The sequence below is a fragment of the Cebidichthys violaceus genome, unplaced genomic scaffold, assembly GCF_023349555.1.
Source record: "Cebidichthys violaceus isolate CVI_PGR_0920_01 unplaced genomic scaffold, fCebVio1.0.p SCAF_8, whole genome shotgun sequence".
In the NCBI taxonomy this organism is placed as follows: Eukaryota; Metazoa; Chordata; class Actinopteri; order Perciformes; family Stichaeidae; genus Cebidichthys; species Cebidichthys violaceus.
This window is the reverse complement of record NW_027176964.1, coordinates 12,234,196-12,254,417: the sequence shown is the minus strand read 5'-3', so window position 1 is coordinate 12,254,417 and position 20,222 is coordinate 12,234,196. Positions and strand designations below refer to the sequence as shown.

At 38.8% G+C, this 20,222-nt stretch overlaps 4 protein-coding genes across 4 annotated transcripts; 3 read left to right on the top strand and 1 right to left on the bottom strand.

Annotated features, from left to right (window-relative positions):
* The first annotated feature begins 131 nt into the window (after positions 1–131).
* Positions 132–2,597, top strand: ccl25a (chemokine (C-C motif) ligand 25a). The gene is made up of 5 exons (XM_068738200.1): positions 132–205; positions 804–889; positions 1,171–1,288; positions 1,644–1,755; positions 1,948–2,597. Exons 2-5 carry the CDS (start codon positions 826–828, stop codon positions 1,969–1,971), a joined length of 318 nt encoding a protein of 105 aa, XP_068594301.1. The 5' UTR covers positions 132–205; positions 804–825; the 3' UTR covers positions 1,972–2,597.
* Positions 2,598–4,967: 2,370 nt separating this feature from the next.
* Positions 4,968–7,492, bottom strand: LOC137865966 (serine/threonine-protein kinase NIM1). The gene is made up of 4 exons (XM_068701575.1): positions 7,423–7,492; positions 6,997–7,269; positions 6,016–6,284; positions 4,968–5,723 (listed from the first exon to the last, which is right to left on the bottom strand). The coding sequence occupies exons 1-4, from the start codon at positions 7,490–7,492 to the stop codon at positions 4,968–4,970; spliced, it is 1,368 nt and encodes a 455-aa protein (XP_068557676.1).
* A 3,427-nt stretch (positions 7,493–10,919) lies between these two features.
* pnhd (pinhead) lies at positions 10,920–15,514 on the top strand. Its single transcript, XM_068701782.1, has 7 exons — positions 10,920–10,984; positions 11,498–11,593; positions 11,783–11,922; positions 12,249–12,525; positions 13,289–13,470; positions 14,299–14,357; positions 15,266–15,514. The coding sequence occupies exons 1-7, from the start codon at positions 10,933–10,935 to the stop codon at positions 15,414–15,416; spliced, it is 957 nt and encodes a 318-aa protein (XP_068557883.1). The 5' UTR covers positions 10,920–10,932; the 3' UTR covers positions 15,417–15,514.
* A 1,435-nt stretch (positions 15,515–16,949) lies between these two features.
* admp (anti-dorsalizing morphogenic protein) lies at positions 16,950–19,155 on the top strand. Its single transcript, XM_068701556.1, has 5 exons — positions 16,950–17,486; positions 17,587–17,723; positions 17,825–17,947; positions 18,062–18,251; positions 18,564–19,155. Exons 1-5 carry the CDS (start codon positions 17,192–17,194, stop codon positions 18,989–18,991), a joined length of 1,173 nt encoding a protein of 390 aa, XP_068557657.1. The 5' UTR covers positions 16,950–17,191; the 3' UTR covers positions 18,992–19,155.
* The last annotated feature ends 1,067 nt before the right edge of the window (positions 19,156–20,222 follow it).

Sequence of the window (20,222 nt, the reverse complement as noted above, 5' to 3'; positions counted from 1 at the left end):
ACACATCATGAACTCTTTTGGGGGAAAAAGCTTGACAAAAAAAAAGCATATCAGTATTGGTTCAGAAAAAAAAGAAAGCTGAGATGAAGTGCAAAGGTGAAGTGCGTTTATGGTAATATGATACCTGGCAGTCCTTTATAAGAGTGCCTCGCCTTGCCTGCACAGACATAAGAAGACAGCAACAAAACACATCTGGAGCTTTAAGGTGAGTAGCCTTTAATCTTTAAATAGAAAGAGACACTGCTCTGTTTTAATTTGGAGTTTCCTTAATATTTTGTAATGGTCATAAGTATTATATCAGATAAGATCCAGTAAGATTTAAAGAATTTGTAGCAGTTTTGTTTGGGTTATTTTTATCTTGACTTTATTTTACTTACTTTACAAGTAAAAGCATACCTCACATTTAGAGATTTAGCCAAAAGACAAATTTTCATTTTCAATCAAATTCAAGGTACGGGCACAGATTCAGGAAAGAGATGCGTATTCTTTTTTCATCAGCATATCAAAACCAATGACATTTAATTTAGTTTCTTACCAAAAGATCAGAATTAGTCGTTTTACTATAAAAAGCAAAGAAAATAATAATAATAATGGGTGTCAAAATTTCCTGTAATGTGTTTAAAAACAAGTCAAATTTGTTAGATACATGTATATGCACATATACACGAAGAGAGCTGACATGAAATATTTGTTAAAGGATCAAAGTTTCAAATGTGAATAGGAAGGGCGTGGGAGGAGCTCGGGTGATAAGGCTGATTGCAGATAAACATTGTAATTCCTGGCATCCTTCTGGCTTCTTTCAGTGCTGCAACTACAGACCACATCATGCGGTTCAACGCGATGTTCTTCCTGCTGATCCTATCTTGTCTCTGTCTTGCACTGGCACAAAGTAAGACACTGTAAAAGCTGGTTTCTGGAATTAATGTCACATAGATGACATTTAATACACAGCAAAGATAAAAAGAAGGCCAATGAGACAGATTTATTGCCTCAGTAACAGTGTGGGCAGATGTGGCCTCATTGTGCAATATTGCCCTGTTCAGGACCTTTACTATTTTATTACCTTTTGATTGATTGATTTGACTATATTGTACAAATAATATTATACTGTGGTGGCACTGGATTGCACTGGAGTTCTGACTTTACTGCACTGGATTTCTTATACTTCAGCGACCTATGAAGACTGCTGTTTTAAGTATGTGAGAACAATGAGCCGGCGCACTCAAAGACACGCAGTGGAGTACAGACAGCAGGTGGTAGATGGAGGCTGCAACATCCCTGCTGTAATGTAAGTACATGCATAGATGATGAGAAGATCCACTGTAAAACTGAACTGATTTTAAGTGCCTAAACTTACATTGTTTCTTTTTAACAGATGTTTTCTCTCATTACTACTCAAAATAAACGTCTTATCTTGCATCTTGTTATAGTGTTGGTCATTGTTGCTTTTTATTTATATATATATTTATATATATATATTTATAATTACACCATTCTTTTTCACTACTTGTGTACATAACAGTCCTGTCTATTATTTACCTTTACCTGTCTGTAGAGAGAGATGCAGAGAAACCAGAGTCAAATTTCTTGTAAGTGCACACATGAGCCAGTAAAGCTGATTCTGATTATTAATTATTTTCTAGCTTCACCATGAAGAGGGGGCGTGAGCTGTGCACAGACCCCAAAGAGAAATGGGTTGAAGAACTGATGAAGAAGATTGACGAAAAGGGAGCCAAAAGCAAGAAACCCAAGAAGGTGGGTGACACCTGAAGTGTTTGCACTGTAAAACTGTCCTTCAAATCAAGTCATGTCTGTCCATATTTAATCCCTAACTAAACATTCTGAAAAACTCTGCCAGTGCAATATATATATTACCAGTTCCCTATGGATATCATAGTTTTGAATTTATTGTAGTAATATTCAAATGGATGTCTTTGCTCTTCACAGCACCAACGGCTGTACAGAAGCTGAGGGCAATCTGCCTGATTCAATGGGCCCCAAGCCATCTTTCATCTATCTGCCAAATCCTATCATTGAGCAATGCACGGTTTCATGGAGGTTTTATGGTGTCTTACTGGTAGGCAGTCGGGGTGGGTAGCCAAGGAACTCTTGTAGCATTACTTTTGCTTTCACTCTTCTCTAAGATAAAGGTCAAAGCTTGGGTAGAAACACAACAGCACTCTGTGGTACAGGAATGAACTGCTGATGCCAACTGGCCACTACATAAATACATAAATGCCTTCCATAGCATGGCTGCTTCAATGACAATATTTGTGACAGTTTTTCTTGCCTTTTAAGACACAAGGTATTCAATAAGCTGTTTAATTAATGGTGATAGAGTGTAAATGAGAATATTAGATATATGTAACATTTAGAGTATATCTGGCATGATGTGTCTAAATGTCCATCAAATTGTTTATTTGCAGACACAAGTTGTTAAATATAAATGTCTTCTGAAATGTGTGTCATAGAAATGGAGAACTCTTATCTTAATTTGTTCAAAATATTTTAAATGTCTGTCTTTTCGTACATTTTTTGTATAGGTTTTATTACGTGTTCCCATAAATGCATTATAACAATAAACTTGCTTATCGCTTTCCACTGTTTTCCTCTTTGACCACTTTTGCATTTTCACACTATATTTACTAAAGCAGGGAACATTATGTAAAAAAAAGAGAGGAAAAGGGACGCCCCATTCCTGTCCTTGCTCAAACAAGTTTTAATTATATGAGGAAAATACTCCATTCATACTGAAATGTGAACGGTGTAGGCAAAGTTCAACAACATGTATGTTGTATGAACAGGAGGCATACAGCTTTAATAATCTAAAAGTTTACCTTAAGGCATGAGCTCCTTAAAACGAAACACACATATTCTATAAGGCTGCTATAAAGTATAATTCTCATCATCACCTGATGGTGCCATCATTAAATGTACTTTATGCTGACAGTATTTTACTTGACAAAAGTTGAAACACAATTTTAATATATTTCATGGTAATTAGAATTTGCTTTGTACAGGATGCACAGGCAATTAGATCAAACAATACAAACTAAAAATCCCCAGATTTAAGTATTTTGATCAAAACTGCAGTGCAAAAATATCTGCAGAAATAAATCAGACACACATGAAGTTTTATGAGACTAAGTGTGAATGTGATGTGCTGATTTACGACCAGCAATATCTGATCTGACATGGTGCTGGATTCACTCATTGATCTACGTGTGTTTCTCTCTCATCTGCATGGGCATACCCACGAACTGCTGGGACATGCAGCTGATAAAATCTCACTATGAGTAACGCAGTGCCTGTGGAAATTGATGACTTTCACACAGTTTGCCTCGCAGAGGCTTCGTCTTGCAAACTACTTGTCCCTTAAATAGCAACATTATCAGACAATACAAGCCTGTGCCCTACAGTGCATTAATTATCCAATGTTTGTTGATTAAAAGAAAGGTGAAAACACATTATCTCAACTAATGTACACATGAATGAGAGGTAAGAGTGATAAAACGTTTTTAAGTAGGGCAATCAACATTAAAAACCAAAAAATCCTCCACACACGCAGGTGAAGTATTTCTTTGAATAGACTGCCAACATTGCCTAAAGGGAACAGTGATAGATAACCTGACAAATATATAATAATTATCACGACATTTATAGCATATCAAATATTGATGGACATTCAAAATTGCATAGGGTATGACTAACAGATGCACCACTTCCAGAGGTCAAAGAATTGGTGCATCTTGGGTTTCAGCATGAAAAGGATTTTGGTGCTGAGGCTTTCGGTTCTTCTTGTTTATATCACAACAATGCTGACAGTTGTGCTAAGCTTTTTGCTTTTGCATGCTGAGGTAGAAAGAATTGGCTGGTTGGCATCGGGATCAGAAACTTTAGCCTTCTTTTATCAAGGGGAAATTACTATGAACATAAAACATGAGACAGGGAAACTGTCTCATGTGTGAATTACTTTACACTAAAACAAATGTGATGAATTACAGGAAATATGATGATGAAGCACATATAGACCAGAAAGCAAAAAAATAAATGATATGAAAAGTCATGGCAGAGACTTGTTGTTTCCAAATGTTGTATCTCTGCCATCTTCAGAACTTAGAAGGCTATAAAATTCATGTTAACAGAAGTCTGTGCAAGTTCGGTGTGAAAGACTTGGAAATAAATCATGAGTTCTGATTGTAGAAAGAGCAACAAGAAAGAAAGGAAGAAAGATGAAAGCAGTTGTAAAGCATTGCTCACCACAAAGTAATTTGAAAATGACATTTTTATGTCTACAGTATTTATCAGTTATTTTCTTTGAAAGAAACAGGTAAGAAAGAAGAAGGAAATCTCAATTGATCCCATTGTATTATTGTCAAAACATACAATATCTAGCACAGAAACACAAGTAATCTAGTTTATATTTAATGTGTTTATTGAAATTATATTGTACTAGTCCATTTTCCCCATGGTTTGTCTCTAAAGTATTTTCTGCTCAGAATTTATGGAAATCGTATGCAATTTTTTACATGCTCAGTCAGTTTAAATGCAGCTCACTCTATAAAATCTGTGAATGTTATCTTTGTGGACAGAGTGCCAAACATGATCACACAGTTTGCCATCGAGTCTACACTTTCAATCACAGCAACCTGCATGTGTAGATCTTTTGTCAACAAGATACTTTCATGGCATGAGAGCTATTCAATACCAGATTCTGTCCATTTAGCTCTGCTAAAACAAGAGATACACTGTTACAGGGTCAAAAAAACTAAAAAGTAATTGAAAGCAAAACCTCAGTCAGGAGGAAATTAGCTTAGCTTATATAAAGACTGGAAGAGGGGGTAAACAGCTAGCCTGGCTCACTAAAAAAATCCAAAAATACACATAACAGAACCAACTGGCCGTTGTACATATGTGTAAGGCAAATAAGCACATTCCCCAATATGTTAAACTATTGAGAAACTAAACTACATGATGATACAGACCACAGATTGGCGTTTGTTTAAGCGGCCATCTGAGCCTGCCCTCCATGTGAGTCTGTTCTGGGACTCTTTGGTGCAAGTCTGGCTGTATCCCACAGCCTCCACAGTCCTCCTCTTTTGGATACGGTGCAGCAAAATCCGGTAAGTACCATTGATGGGACTTTTCAAGTCTGGGCTGCTGTTGAGGACTTGGACCTTAGTAATGCCAAGATCCTCCAGCGCTGCCTTCACATTCAGTTCATCTGCACTGAGGATGTGGGAAGGTTCGACCAGGTGGTAGGGTGTGGGGCTACAAGCCAGGTAGGCCTCGGGGCATTCAATACCTCTCATCCAGTCACTGTCCATGATGTGTTCCACAGTGAGGCGATCCACAGGAACCGGCCTCAGGAGGCCCGCAATGATCTCCTTGCATGATCCGGGTACATAGGGAGGAATGGCATAGGAGCCCTGCAGGATACAACACCTAAGCCTGCCTGTGTTTGCAGCTTTGAATGGCATTGTGGCAGTCACCATGAAGTAAAGCAAGATACCCAGCGCCCACATATCTGCATATTGACCAATGTAACCTTTCTCTTTGAACAGCTCAGGGGCTGTATAAGGTGGAGAGCCACAGAATGTGTGAAGGACGTCGCTGGGGCAGCAGAACGTGCTGAAACCAAAGTCACCCACTTTAATGCAGTAGGTGTTGGTGTAGAAGACGTTCTCTGCCTTCAGGTCCCTGTGGACGATGTTATTATCATGCTGGGGAAAAAAGAAAAGAGAGAAATGTTTGAGTCATTACAAATTGAATCAGCTCTCCTGTACAGTTGGTTTAAGGTACGGGAACCTTTGAATGCAGAGTCACAAGAAACGTTGTATTCCCTAGTGTTATAAATGCCTGTTCATTATTCTACAGCTCTATTAGGCATATCTTCTAGAAAGGAAGGAAAGGAAGTCTTATCAAGCATTTTGTTGTTTAAATAGTCTGCATTGGGAATCTCACAACAAAATGCACTGCTCACAACGTGCACGTAAAGACTTGCTGGTGACTTACCATATGTTTGACTGCAGACACAACCTGAGAAAACACAAGCTTGCTGTCCATGTCTGAAAGGCGCCCCCTGGTGCTGATCCGGGAGAACAGCTCTCCTCCGCTGGCATACTCCATCACCAGGTGGAGCCTCTTGAATGTCTCCACCACCTCATACAGGCGGACGATATTGGGGTGAGCCAGCTTCTCCATGCAAGAGATTTCTGAGGCAAAAGGCGCCTGTGATTGCTTGGCCAGACGCACTTTATCCAGGATTTTTACTGCAACTCTTTCTATCAGATGACAACAGATATGGGCAATGAGGCCACAAGGAACACACACACTTTATTTGTTTCTATGCTTTTTCTATCAATCAATCTTCCTTATGTTATGAAGTGTTGCTTCTCCTTTTTGCTTTGATCTACGCCTTTTTATTAATTCCTACTAGTGTCTGCTTTTCAGCATCATCGTCTTGTTGCACACAAGCTGCTGGCTGTGCGACAGTAGTGAATGGCTGGTTGGTGAGATGTCCTCTGACAGCCGGAATGAACCAAACTGGTGTAATATGTTGAGCTGAGCTGACTGAAGTGTCTTCCATGAAATTAATCTGGATGTCTGCACATTCATTTTTTCATTCAACAGTTTCCAACTAAAATGTATATCGGGTAATAAGTAATTTCACAGATACATACAAATTCCTTTTAATGATACTTAAATGGAAAATGTGATTTAATACAAATACAAATCTCTCATAATATGACATGAAAAATCGATGAAAAAGTACTTAACACTAATGGAAGTGACAGATTATCAGATTATATTCAGATTAGGTAAACTAACATGACCCACTTTTATTGGCAGTGTTTGCAGTGGTGCTTCAGATGTTTTACCTGGGAGAGATATGAGAGGTGTGGCCTTTTCAGACCAAATTATCATTACTTTAACAGATTTAGGGCAATAACACACATGCACTTTATTGGCATCAGAATGCACCCAGCATCTCACCTTTGGTCAGGTCATGTATCCCCAATCTAACCTGGGAGAAGTTTCCAGAGCCGATCACTCCTCTCAGCTCGTAAAGCCCCACCCGCCGACCAAATGTCAGGTCATTAATCACCCTCTCTGAATGGGTCAAATCATGAAAGGCCTTCCCAAATGCAGTGAGCTGCATCAACTCCTCCTCCACTGTCATGTTCTCCTTGGGCTCCAATTTTTTCCCCGCCTTTGGGGACATCAGGGTGATCTCCTCCTGACGTGGAGTTGTCTTTAACTGAGCCCCTGAGAAAGAGAAAAGAATCAAGTGATGCAACAGAAACATTTATTAAGAGGCTTGAACATATTATTTACTGCATCTTAATGCCTTAAATATAAATAAGTCCAGCTAAATACAAAAATATTACAATTTTAATTTAGCAGTGTGTTTGTACTCACTTGTTTTCCGTTTTATGTTCTTCTTACTCCTTTCTGTTTCAATGGCATTATTTCTGCTGTTCAAATACATGATTTGTATCCCAGAAGGCACTCTGTTTTCTTTTGTAATCCGATTTTAGAAAAAAAAAGGTGGTAAATTACAGAGAGAAAAGATATCCCCGAACAAAAAGTGATCAGAAATTATGTGAGCAGCATGATGTGAATTCAAAACCATCTGCATGCATCATGAAAAATGCCCTATAGGTGTTCCTCCGATATCCATCTGTACCACTGCTCTTTTTCGCCTGCTGTCTTCCTATGCTGCTGTATTGTCTCCTGCTGTATAATCCAGGGGGACTACTGCATGACGCCCTGTAATCCAAGTGTTGGACTCCTCCCAGACAGACAGACAGACAATAGACAGGCTTTACAGCGGCTTCTTAAGACCCAGAGATGAACATACCGCCTGATGCATTTGCTTGATCAGGATTATTTCTACAATACATATGACCATCATTATACTGTTAGGGGTCAAGTGAATGCGGAAAGGTTATAAAGTGCAGTTAAAGTGGTTCAGTTTCCTGTGGTCGGAACATTTAATGAAGACTCACTGTAAATTACTTTTACATTATAAATAAATGTTTAATCATCAAGAGACCAGCAGCCTCGTCTGGATGTACAGATTTATCTTTTTTTGGCTGCACAAATAATTTAATTCAATAATTTAATAAAATTCAATAAAATGTATTTGTTGAGCCCAAAATCACAAGTCACAAACTGCCTCAGAGGGCTTTACAAACTGTACAGCATGCAACATCTTCTGTCCAAGGACCCTCACATCGGAACACAAATAACTCCCCAATAAATCCCTTTAACGGGGGAAAAAGGAAGAAACCTTAGCGAGAGCAACATATGAGGGGTCCCTCTCTCGGGATGGACAGAAGGGCAATAAATGTCATGTGAATGAACAACTTATTAGAATTACAACACATTCAATGCATTAATATAAATAATTGAGATGAGAGTAGTAAGCAGAATAATGATGGAAAAATGATGACTACTAATAATAACTGCAGCAGTGGATATAATAGAATAATATTGATAATAAAAGCAGTAATAGAAATGTAACTAATAATAACTATAAACCATTCATATTCCTCTATTCCCAGCAAATCAAAACAAAAAATGTGACTTTACATTCACAACCTCAACAAAAAGCTGAAGGAAGATTGTAGCCGCCTGACCGTTCTACACAGTTACACAGTGACCCAGACACTGACCATGACACCAGACAGACACAAGGTCACACCGTCTGCACAGTCATCCTGATGAACTGTCTGTTACTCGTCACTCCCGTCAACCTCTGCCACCCAGAATGGACACAGCGCTCATCTAACAGTCATCATACATAAGCTGCATGTCTATGTCACGAGCGACTCAGTATAATCCAATCTCCGCCTCAGTGATCATCTCAGCACATGCAACGTTGGAGGATTGTTGAGAATGCATTGAGGAAAGGTTTACTGTAGTGAGAGGCTGCATTCAAACAGGTATGTTTGTAAAAGATGGGGGCATTTTCTTTTTTTTTCAGGACAAAAAACACAATATCACTGCTTGGTTATGAAAAACTTGATTTTTAAAAGACAAAGAAGAAGCCATTTACTACCAGAATACAGATTAAAGAGGAGTAAGAGATGAAAAGAAATGAAATACATAAAAAAAAAATATCATATACGTTATCCTCAGACATGCAGCTAAGACAGTTGAATGTCTTGGAGATTTATCAGCTAAACCATTCTATGGAAAGTAAGTGACATCGATTTTATACAATATATTAATATAATATATTATATTATCTTCTCCAAATCATCCATTTAATGTCCACCAAGAAAGATGAAAGTATTTTAATAGACATGTTTAAGATTCTTGAGAGTTTCAGAAAGGTAATTCTTGACCTTTGAAACAACAATTGGCAAAACAATCTCACCACAATTGTCCATTAGTAACTGTTCTGAAGCTTTCAGTTGTATCACAATCTTCCTCAACACTGGAATTTTTCAGGAACTTGTTTAGATTTCCATTTTTGAGTCCCTAAATTTCTCAGAAAAATGCCAATTCTATGTCAACTGGGCAAACTTTATTGTAAAAAGTTGTGTGACACAATCGAAAGCTCCAGAAATAACACAGCATTTCCTTTTAGTATTCAAACTTGCAATGTTTATTTTGGGTTATGAGTTTTAAACTTGTTTATCTCTGACCCCTGATGACATTAGTGAATTCATATTAAAAAAATGTAGCATATTTCACATCTTACAAAACAAACCACAAAGATATAAATCATTTAAATAACGTTACAGTTTTGTGGACTGCCCTCCGCTCCTTAAGTGCCCCTTAAATTTTATAAACAACTGTGGTCATCTTTATAGTTTTTTGACAATATGTCATATCATCTACATGATTAAATCAAGTCATCACTACGACTTAATCCGGGTTTTATTGGGATTATGATTCATTACAATAAGATTTGTTGTAATTTAATGAAAGGAATCAACAGTTGAAACTGCTGTTGGTGTCACCTTAATCAAGGTGTCTGAGTGCTGATGGCTATCTGAACGATGATCCGTTGACCCCGGGGAAAATGAGGGGATCATATCAATACTTCAAAGAAGGACTAACACCTTATTAAGACATGAATGGAGAATCAGTATAATGCCAACATTATAACATGGCTAAATGTCTTCCTGTGCTTTAAAAAAACCTTTTTACAATGTGATGGGATATGTCTGAAAAAGGAACAAAACAGAATATCTAGGTTGCCCTTTTTAGATGAATTGACTTGCAGCGTATTCTGGGCCTTTTTGCTAATTAACTATGTTCTAAGTTAAGTTTCCATTTTAATTTATGAATGTTACATTTAAACAGAGATTGACTTTGTCTGAAAAAGTATGTTATTCTAATTCTTAATCTTGGCTCTTTCCTCTGCAGAGGAAAAAGAAGCAGAGATTTTAAGGGCAGCTCTGAAAGGTCTGGCCATTTGGTGTCATGTTGAATAAACACAAAGGTGCTGGAGAATTCTGAAGGGGAGGCTCAGGCCCCCACGCTGATCCTGTTTATGTGTTTGGGCCAGGTTTTGTTTTAAGTCGGAGGTGCTAAACACCTTCCCCCTGAGATAAAAGATGATTAATGCCTTTGAATGAGCGACGCTTTAATGGCTCAAGACTACTTAAGCACTTCATTAGGGTGAGCTCGGGCCGGTCGACACACTCGAGCCACTGGGTCCCCCGCGGCAGAAACAGAAAAACTATAGAGATTTCCTTTGAAGTGGGCCCTGCTTGTAAGAACTCCATCCCACAAGGCATTCAGCATGGAAATTTGATTAGCTCTCACTTTTTTTGATCCCACACCACATTGAGAGCTGGTTTTCAGGTGACATTTGGGGCTGAAGCTTGATCCCATATAAATATCAGAGGCATCAGTGAGCAGAGGGACACTCAGTATCTGGCAGCTGAGGAGCAGATTGGGACTAGAGCCATGGATGTATCCGGGCCATTTCTTCTCCTCCTGTGTGCCCTCCACCTGACCTGTAAGTACTGTTTGCACTTTTCTCTACTGCTGTTGTGACATGTAAAGAATCAGCTTTTCTCTAACTGGAAAGACACAGATCTGCTCAAATATACGTATCCCTTATGATATGACTGTAAACATGAGTGTAGCGGAGGGAGTGATGCTGCACCAAAGGGGGGGGGGGTCCATCCATATTCCATTTCACTAAATATAAACTATTTTTTCATGCAAATTCAAAACGAAAATTTTCCAGATCAATAATAGTCATGCATATAAGTTATAAGTATTTTTTTTAAAATAAATTAATAGTGTGTTTATATGTCTGTCTGGGCTTAAATAATGGATAATTAATGCATTTCATTAAAAAAACACAATATGTTGTGTGCAACATATTGTGATATTTTGGATTTGAGTTAGCTTATTTTGTAAAATACAATGTTTTAAATCATCTTTAAGAAAACATATGCTTACTCTACAACAACTATAATGCCAACAGTGTTAACACTCTGATGTTTTGTGTTATGTTTTCTAGTGACTGTAGTGTTGAGCAAACACATAGATCACAGAAACCTGTTCACACAGAGACTGTGCTGCAGAAGACAGAGCCGCTTTGTCTACATCGGACAAGGTAAAGCACCACCACATGTTCTACATCAGTACATGCGTATGTATACATTTGCCATAGTCCCCTAATAGAAGCCAAAGAATGATTTTTCAAACAAACAGGGAACGTTAAAAGCAACCGAGACTATAACTTTTTTTTAAAGTAATAATCTTTGAGATAATAATTTACATCAAATCTATTCTCTCTCCACAGACATCTCTGAGAGTCCTGTCAGTGTTGATGTGGGAATGTGCAGGTCGCATTGTGGGGGAGCATCCAGGCCATCACATGAAGCAGGACAGCAGGAATACTCCAAACATTCCTCAATGCTGGAATTTCTTAGGAGCAAGAAAGTAAGTGAAGATTCCCCTCACAAGCCACAAGGGCGCGCTGTAACTTTGTGATTGTCGTCAGGGTTGTCCTGCTCAATCTCCAATAGACTTGATAGTGTAAATAAAGTTATAACGGAAGCGTCACGAATCATTTACTTAATGATTAAAAGCGTAATTCATATTTTAAGATTAGCCTAAGGGGGCAACTCTGCATGAACCAAACAATAAAATCATATCGTAAACTACACGTGTAAAGACACTCAAACTACGTAGCACCACTACAATGATGCACACAGAAATATGTTGTGACATGTCTGACCCAAACAAACTCTCAACCCTTACAAAAGACGAGGACGCACGGACCTGCCTCACCAGACAGCCCGGAGCCGCTGAACCAGCTGCCCTCCTGCGGGATGAACCAGGTGTGTGAGCCGACCGGCATGCGTGTGGACCGGGTGCTTCTGTTAGAGGGACCCCGAGAGGTGGAGGTCATCGAGGGGTGCCAATGTGAGATCAAGCTGACTCAGTGCATCAGGGTCCCCGCACTGAGGACGTACCACTCCGAGACGCCGTATGAGACGGTCATCGACGTGGGAGGATGCTCCCGGTCCAAGGGCTCACCAGGTGTGTGTGTGTGTGTGTGTGTGTGTGTGTGTGTGTGTGTGTGTGTGTGTGTGTGTACCTGTCTAACAACAATCAAAGCAGGAAGAGGTGCTCAACCAAACAGTGAGCAGCTAATCAAATGAAAAATGACTGAAAACGAATGGCAAGTTCTTCAGACAGAAAAACGGTCGATTAAACTATTTAAAACAAATATAGATATAAACTATACAAGAACATATAAAACCAAGTCAAGGGGAGATTTAGGAACGAGAGTTGTTATGCTCTCTCTCAATTTAGATCAAATTAACTTGACCTTTTTATTTTATTGCACATCAATATAGGGGGCAGTGTCACTGTGTTATGTTTTGAAATTATAACAGCAACAGTTATAATGATATTCACTGCAGGTCCATTGACAAAGCAGCACTGCACTGCTAGCTTTGGATTCACCACTTCTCATTATGCTGATGAAAATGAAACCGTACTTTACTTTTTGGCCATTTCTAGATTGTGACAAAATGTATTTGATTCAGTAATGAAATATCTTTATTATTTTAGGTCTCTTTTACAAATTTTACTGATATACGCTATTCTCTAACAGCACCAGAACAAAACACAACTCATGGCATTGATGTCTAAGATGCATTGATCAGAGTGGTCACAAAGCTAATCCTGTGTTATACTGTATATGTTGCTAGTCTGTTTATTTTCCTTTGGATGACAGATTATAACGCAGCTATTGCTCCTGCTCATAAACAACTTTTTCTTTTGTAATCCTCCACAGAGGGATTCTCCTGTGTCCCCACTAAGTTTGACTCAGCCTTGGTGGAAACCCCCAACAAAGCGGACCTCATCCAGACCGTGGCGGCCTGTGAGCTGAAGGAAAGCTGCTACAGGGTCCCATACGTGGAGTATTACTATGAAACAGTCCACCATGCAGATGGAGTGAAAGAGGAGAGGCTCAAAGTAGGTGTTAATTCAGATTTAACACTAAAACGTTTAAGTCTAGTTCTCATAAATCACGAGTCTTGTTCATCCACAACATAAAACGTGTCTGAATTCAACTTTATATTTGTATCTGCAGCCTTTCAAAGTAAGCTTCATCTCTTCTTTGATCAGCAGGGCATACTTAACAATAGAAGAGTGATACATTTGTGATGCCAGTTTCACACTCTGACTTTTGTAGCAAAGTTGAGAGGAAACAGGGGTCTCGTTAGGTGCCAGACAGTAAGAAGTATCTTTATTCATCAGACACTTGTGTGGAAGACAGCACTTAATTAAGCTAATCCACTGGCCAGTGGCTGGACTGCAGGATGGGTTGCATGCTTATTCGTAAGACAATACACATGCTAGACTGGCAGATTTCAGTTCTAGTTCAACTTTATTCAGAGTAATAAAATGAAAACCTGATCTAAACAACTTTGTTGGCCATGTTAAAAATGAGGATTTAGACTCATTATTCTTTCTCAAACTTTTAGCATTCACAAAAGCCCCACTTTGATGCACTTACTACAAAGTTCATTCCCAACCCTCACAAAGATCAAAATAATTCAATAAAACATCAGACTTTACATGGTGAATAATTAGATTTCAGATTTAAGTTGACACAGTTGGTCATATGCTGTTCCTCAGCTCAAAAGGTGCGAGCGCAGTGCAAACACAAATGGCTCCTGCGGGTGTCGAATCAGAGCAGTTAAAATCATAAACAGCAGCTGGGCTCCAACTCAACTGGGTCAATATTTGTGACCAGCTGTGAGCTGATTGCCCTCTCTCTGTGTTGCTAATTTTCCACAGGAAATAGATGTGGGCAGATGTTTGGGAGGCTGCACTACAGGAAACCGATGCCTTCTCAGGTAAGCATGAACACAGCTGCTACACACACCCACACCCACACGTCCTCTGCCTCTCTCATAACAACTGCCTGTGAGTTCTGACACTTTCTGCACTCAGCATGTTGTCTCCGATTAATTCCTTTAACATATGTCCCCCTGTCAGAAATCCCAGACTTCTAACAGTGTGCGATAAGAGGTTGATTTGTTTGTACTATGTTTGCTCCTCTATTCATAAAATAAAGCAAAATGATATGATGAAGGAAATATATGGTACATTAGGAATGTGAACCTCTTATTATTTTCATTTAAGTACGATAAACTGATCTTTTACAGTTAAAGTAACCCCATCATACATGTCAACATGTTGCAGCACTCAAATGAAACTATACAGTGTTTACTCTGAGTGAAATATTCAAAAGCAAGACCAAAGATGTTTCATGGCTGCACCATTATATCAAGTTTAAATATTCTTCATATAATATGCCTTTTTTAGACACATTTTCTCTTCATTCCCCCTAACATGTTCTTTATCTTTGAAAACTTTGGTCTTGCAACTATAATTTAAAATGAAGCACATTTTTTTGGATGCAAAGCGTGAGTTTGTTATCACTGCACCAACAGCAGGTCATTCTGGTTTAGTAAGAGGTTAACGCATTCATTTTGCGTATTGTAGAGTTGTAAACCCTTTATATCAGCAGTTTCTTAATCAGACTCATAATACCGTCATAAATAGCGTAGGCATGATTTATTGTAGTTAAATTGGACAGTAAAAACTTCCAAAATGTCACTGTACAAACATGATCGATCATAACAATAAAAGAACCTCACATACTAAAGTTAACTGTAACTGTGTCACTAGAAATCAACAGGAGGCCAAATGTAGATAACTGACAAAGTGATTTTAATGTTCTTTCGATTTTCTTTTGCAGGAGTCAGTCTGATCCTACAATCTGCCACTTATGGGCTGAAAGACAGTCCAGCTCCTGCGCTCCGCAGGGCTACGAGAGCCACAGCTTCCGCAACCAGCATGGTCAGATACGCACCGTCCTCTCCATCACTTCCTGTCTTTGCCAAAGCTGAACATGGCGCCCTCTACTGGAAAAACAGCTTCCAATCTCTTCTCATGAGAAGTTATAATTCACAGCCCGTTGATGACCCCACCACTATTATAACATTTGTTTAAGAATTTGCTTCCCTAAAGTATTATTGTATTATATGTAATATATGTAAAAATGATAATTTTGTAAATAAATTTAATACAACAATGTGTGAGGACTTGTCATGGGACCATGCACAAAACATGTTTACTAAACTGCTAATAAAACTTAAAACATTTTGGAAAGGCACAATCCGAAGCAAACTAATTTGAAATGACACTTATCACATTCTAACACAGAGTATATTCAATGTGTAGCCCTATTTTAAATGATTATAAAAAACGTATTTAGTATTAAAACTTCATAAACTTTGTTTGAGTTCAGAAAACAATTTAACATAACAGGAACAAGAGGAAGTATTGGGAGGCCTGACAGACAGTATTTTTGACTTTAAGACAATCTATGAATCAATGAAATCTGAAATTAATTTAAATAAGTACCAGAGTCCAAAGTTTCAAAGAGACGAAATTAGACTTTAAAGAATCACTGTAAAGGAGCACATGAAAACCTAACCAATTTCGCAAACGTTTGCCTTTGAAAGAAAACACGTGCAGGTAGTAAATAGCTCTTTATTTGATATGAACGTGTGAAACAACTCTTTTGTGTTTTTTTCTGTCACACTATAAGGGGTTTTATGACTTGCTTACAGGGTGTGATGTAGAAAAAAAAACGTAGATCTCTTAAATGTTTATTACAGTGGGGGAAACAGACTTTTTTCAGTGTCAACCTGTCTTTTACTCGTGCGTAATTGTGCGTAAAGATCAAAGTAGCCAAATGGCACAGTTAGCCAGTTTCCTAGGAAGGGATTGAGTTGGCTTTGATGAATGAATACAAAATAACCTAGTTTAAGGAACACCTAACATTTAAAAAAATTTTTTTTACATAATATATATATATATATATATAAAACATCTACATAATTATATTGATTTATTACAGAAAAGTGTATTTCTTATGGGGAAAATGAGAGAAATTGCTGGAAGTTACAGTAATCTTTTCAGCACCACATTCATTTAGCCATTACAGGAGGTTAGTCCAGTTGAATTTCTTTTAAAACCACAAAACTGCAAATTTGGTGATTATCCAGCTGTAACTGGATAAGCAGTTTATGTAAATCTCGCGACGTGTAGCCAGTGACACCCGTCTCTTTATCGAAGTAATTGGTTTCCACCTAAGACACTGTGACCATTATTCTAAATTGATGGATTCATTTAGGAGCAGTTAACCTCCCATGGTGAGTACACTTCCTCAACAGATCAGCTCCAAGTGGATTCTGTTCATATTCGTTACATTCCTCCTCTATACATGGAACGTTATAGAGGAAAAATATCCCACAACAACAACAACATCACTGGTCAATAAGTATCAAGCTTTTTCAAAGGCTGAAATTAGTTTATTTGAGCGTTTATTGCCAGACGTGGAGACAATGGGCTTGAGTAAAATCTACAATCGGGTTCACACCTTGTTTACGCCGCCATTAGTCTCCCTTTACATTCGCTGATTGGTGATTTACATTTGCGACTAAATAGCATCTTTACTGCTGTTTACCAAGGCTTTGGGGGCACTGAAGAGTGAAGGGGAGCATTTGATATAAAAAGTCGAGCTTCCAGGACCCTGCAGTCACTCGTACTCCAAGTTGCTGGCCGGTTGTGTGGTCCGAGGACACCGACGCACAAGGGATCTACTCAATTTTTAGACATGATGCTGTTCGTTATCAGCTTCGCCGCTTTAGCGTGCACCGCCGCTGCACGGCCTTCACTTAGCTATCTGGAGAATCATTTCAGCGCCGAGACCGAGTCAGAGGAAGTACGCTCAGCTGCCATCAAGAGACTTTTGGAGGTTTTTGGGATGGAGGACCAGCCTGCTGTCCATGGACACAAGCAGGCCCCTCAGTACATGCTCGACCTGTACAACACAGTTGCCGATGTGGACGGTGTGACCAAAGACCCGTATCTTCTGGAGGGGAATACTGTGCGCAGTTTCTTTGACAAATGTAAGAGTTTGATTCACGTCTGTTACTGCTACTGGTTGCTGTAGCCAGTAGAGTATGATCACGTTTGTTCTGGTCTCTAATGACATAATTTTCATTGCAGTACATAGTGAACAGGTGGAGTTCAGGTTCAATTTGTCCACAGTTGCTAGAACTGAGAAGGTTCTCACTGCAGAGCTCCATCTCTTCAAGCTGAGACCTCAGTCAACACTGACATTCAACAGACACCATTTCTGCCAGGTATGTACCATTACATACCATTATGGTTACAATTTAATGAAGGCAGTATGTCTCTGTTGGACATTACTGTAACCTCCCCCCCTCTCTTCTGTCTCATTCAGGTCAGTGTTTATCAGCTGCTTGACACCAGCAGAAACAACAACACACAGGGCAGGAAGCTGCTGTCTTCTCGACTCATCCCAGTCCACTCTACTGGTTGGGAAGTGTTCACCATCACACAAGCAGTGAGTATTCACTTCTTTTTAGGGTTTGCACTAATTTATGTACGTGCATTCTGAACATAACTTCCTGAATTATGTGTTTTTGAATTGACCAATAATGTGAACTTCTTCATGAAGGTGCGCTCCTGGATGGTAGATGAAGGCAGTAACCTGGGGCTCCATGTGGTGGTTCGGACCCTGGGAGGAAGCATGATGGATATGAAACTGATCCGCTTTGCTTCAGGACGCACCCACCACCAGAGTAAACAGCCCATGTTGGTCCTCTTCACTGACGATGGCCGCCGCTCGACTACTCTTGAAAGCATAGGTGAGATTTAGGTCTCTATTTCTCTCAAACAAATTTTTTTTTCACATTTAAATTAATTAATATTTAAATTTGCACATTTCTTACCATACAGTTACCAGACACATTTCTTAAGGAAAATTTGATGTCCAATGCTAATTGGCTATCAATACAATACGTTCCTCAGTCGGCGTCTGACAATACATCTGAATAAGAGCAATGTGGGAAGAAAAATGTATAATAATTTAGAAAAAATAATGTTAGAGGCCCCAATTCATAAGAACCTACTGTGTAAAATACTGTGTTTTCTAACAAAATACTCTTTTTGCTCACCAGACCCAAATGACACCACAGCCACAGACACTTCCAGCCTGCCGCAAACCCCAATGTCAGGTCCATCCTCCCGCTCCGCCCGCTCCCTGGACTACAGCGAGGAGGAAGGTGCTTTGCCCTGCCAGCGCCAGCCCCTCTACGTCGACTTCGAGGAAATCGGGTGGTCGGGCTGGATCGTGTCTCCTCGGGGCTACAACGCTTACCACTGCAAAGGCTCCTGCCCCTTCCCTCTGGGTCAGAACATGAGGCCGACTAACCACGCCACTGTCCAGTCCATTATCAATGCTCTGAAGCTGATCAACGGCATTGAGACACCGTGCTGCGTGCCCGACAAGCTCTTCTCCATCAACTTGCTCTACTTCGATGATGATGAGAATGTGGTGCTGAAACAGTACAACGACATGGTGGCTGGAAGCTGTGGCTGCCACTGACATCAACTAGTCACTGGTGTCGGGCTGCACAGATATTCATTAAAAATACAATGTAAATTGAGGTTTTTGTGCATAAATAGCCAGCTGCCCTTTAAATTAGTAATGTGCCATATGTGGCGTTGTAATATATGTAAATATCTATAAATTATAATATATGGCAGTGATGGAAGTGATATCATGTGAAAGATGTAAATGTGTATATTTAATTTTGTTTCTGTTGTGGAGTCAGAATAAATGGTGTACAAAAAAAAGAAAAGATTATAGAACTAATTTATTTGCAAAATATTTTTCTCTCAAAAGTGTGTGATTATTTCAAGAAGGTCTACTGAAGTGTTATTGATTATGACAACACTATAGTTTTCTGCCGACAACATTTTGATTAAGAAGAAAGGTCACAAATACACGTTTGTATTCCTAACTAAACTAAATAATTAGATTTATCCCAGAGGTCTTGCTATTTTTAAATATTATGACAATTTTGCACAAAATATTGCACAATTTTAGGGAGCATTTCTGATTGAAATTTTCACAAAAAACTTGCGATCTTGTTCAGACCACACAAGTAAAAGTACAGTGAGACATTGTCACAGCAGTTCTTGTAAATTAGGTCAGATTATACACATTTTTGGGACTATTGTTGACTCAATAGTGACTTATTTTCATAAAATGGACGGATTTATTTGAACAAAATATATGTTGTATTTCCAAAATGTTCCTGAAATTGATTGGATACTAATGACCTTTTATTGTAACATCTCCAATGAGGAGCGCAGCAAAATCATGTGAAGTACAGCAACGAGTGTATATCAAGGAAAGCTCTCTTACAATTTCATACATTTTAAGTGTCTCTTTTCAATAACACAGACTCTACAATCTATAAAACCTAATCCAAAGTGGGAAAACAGTTGCTTCAGAAAGTTATTTGTCATTGTTAATAAAGAGTTATACATGTCTTCATAGCTGGCATCATGCATTTTCTTAAACATTAGCCTAGCTTAAATCAAAAAAAAAAATACTCTAGCAGGACTTGTTGCTCAGGACTAGGCCAAAGGAGATGCAGAAGACCAATAATCCCAAAATATTGACTCCATCTGAGGTGCCTGTCATCAGCACTGTGTCATCTATAGGGTTACCAGTAATGCCGTTACAAGGCATGATGATAACCATTTGTCTTGAATAAAATAAATGTAAAAAAATGTATCACAATTACTAAGACGATCAAAAGAAAATA

What these genes read in the sequence shown, in the direction of transcription:
- ccl25a (XM_068738200.1), top strand. Translation starts at nt 826, where the DNA reads ATGCGGTTCAACGCGATGTTCTTCCTGCTGATCCTATCTTGTCTCTGT. An exon ending in CTGTCTTGCACTGGCACAAA is followed by an intron (nt 890 to 1,170) that starts GTAAGACACTGT and finishes CTTATACTTCAG; the next exon opens with CGACCTATGAAGACTGCTGT. An exon ending in AAAGCAAGAAACCCAAGAAG is followed by an intron (nt 1,756 to 1,947) that starts GTGGGTGACACC and finishes TGCTCTTCACAG; the next exon opens with CACCAACGGCTGTACAGAAG.
- LOC137865966 (XM_068701575.1), bottom strand. Translation starts at nt 7,492, where the DNA reads ATGTATTTGAACAGCAGAAATAATGCCATTGAAACAGAAAGGAGTAAG. An exon ending in GAACATAAAACGGAAAACAA is followed by an intron (nt 7,270 to 7,422) that starts GTGAGTACAAAC and finishes TCTCTTTCTCAG; the next exon opens with GGGCTCAGTTAAAGACAACT. An exon ending in TGTCTGCAGTCAAACATATG is followed by an intron (nt 5,724 to 6,015) that starts GTAAGTCACCAG and finishes TTTTTTCCCCAG; the next exon opens with CATGATAATAACATCGTCCA.
- pnhd (XM_068701782.1), top strand. Translation starts at nt 10,933, where the DNA reads ATGGATGTATCCGGGCCATTTCTTCTCCTCCTGTGTGCCCTCCACCTG. An exon ending in AATTTCTTAGGAGCAAGAAA is followed by an intron (nt 11,923 to 12,248) that starts GTAAGTGAAGAT and finishes CCCTTACAAAAG; the next exon opens with ACGAGGACGCACGGACCTGC. An exon ending in TGAAAGAGGAGAGGCTCAAA is followed by an intron (nt 13,471 to 14,298) that starts GTAGGTGTTAAT and finishes AATTTTCCACAG; the next exon opens with GAAATAGATGTGGGCAGATG.
- admp (XM_068701556.1), top strand. Translation starts at nt 17,192, where the DNA reads ATGATGCTGTTCGTTATCAGCTTCGCCGCTTTAGCGTGCACCGCCGCT. An exon ending in TGTTCACCATCACACAAGCA is followed by an intron (nt 17,948 to 18,061) that starts GTGAGTATTCAC and finishes TTCTTCATGAAG; the next exon opens with GTGCGCTCCTGGATGGTAGA. An exon ending in GACTACTCTTGAAAGCATAG is followed by an intron (nt 18,252 to 18,563) that starts GTGAGATTTAGG and finishes TTTGCTCACCAG; the next exon opens with ACCCAAATGACACCACAGCC.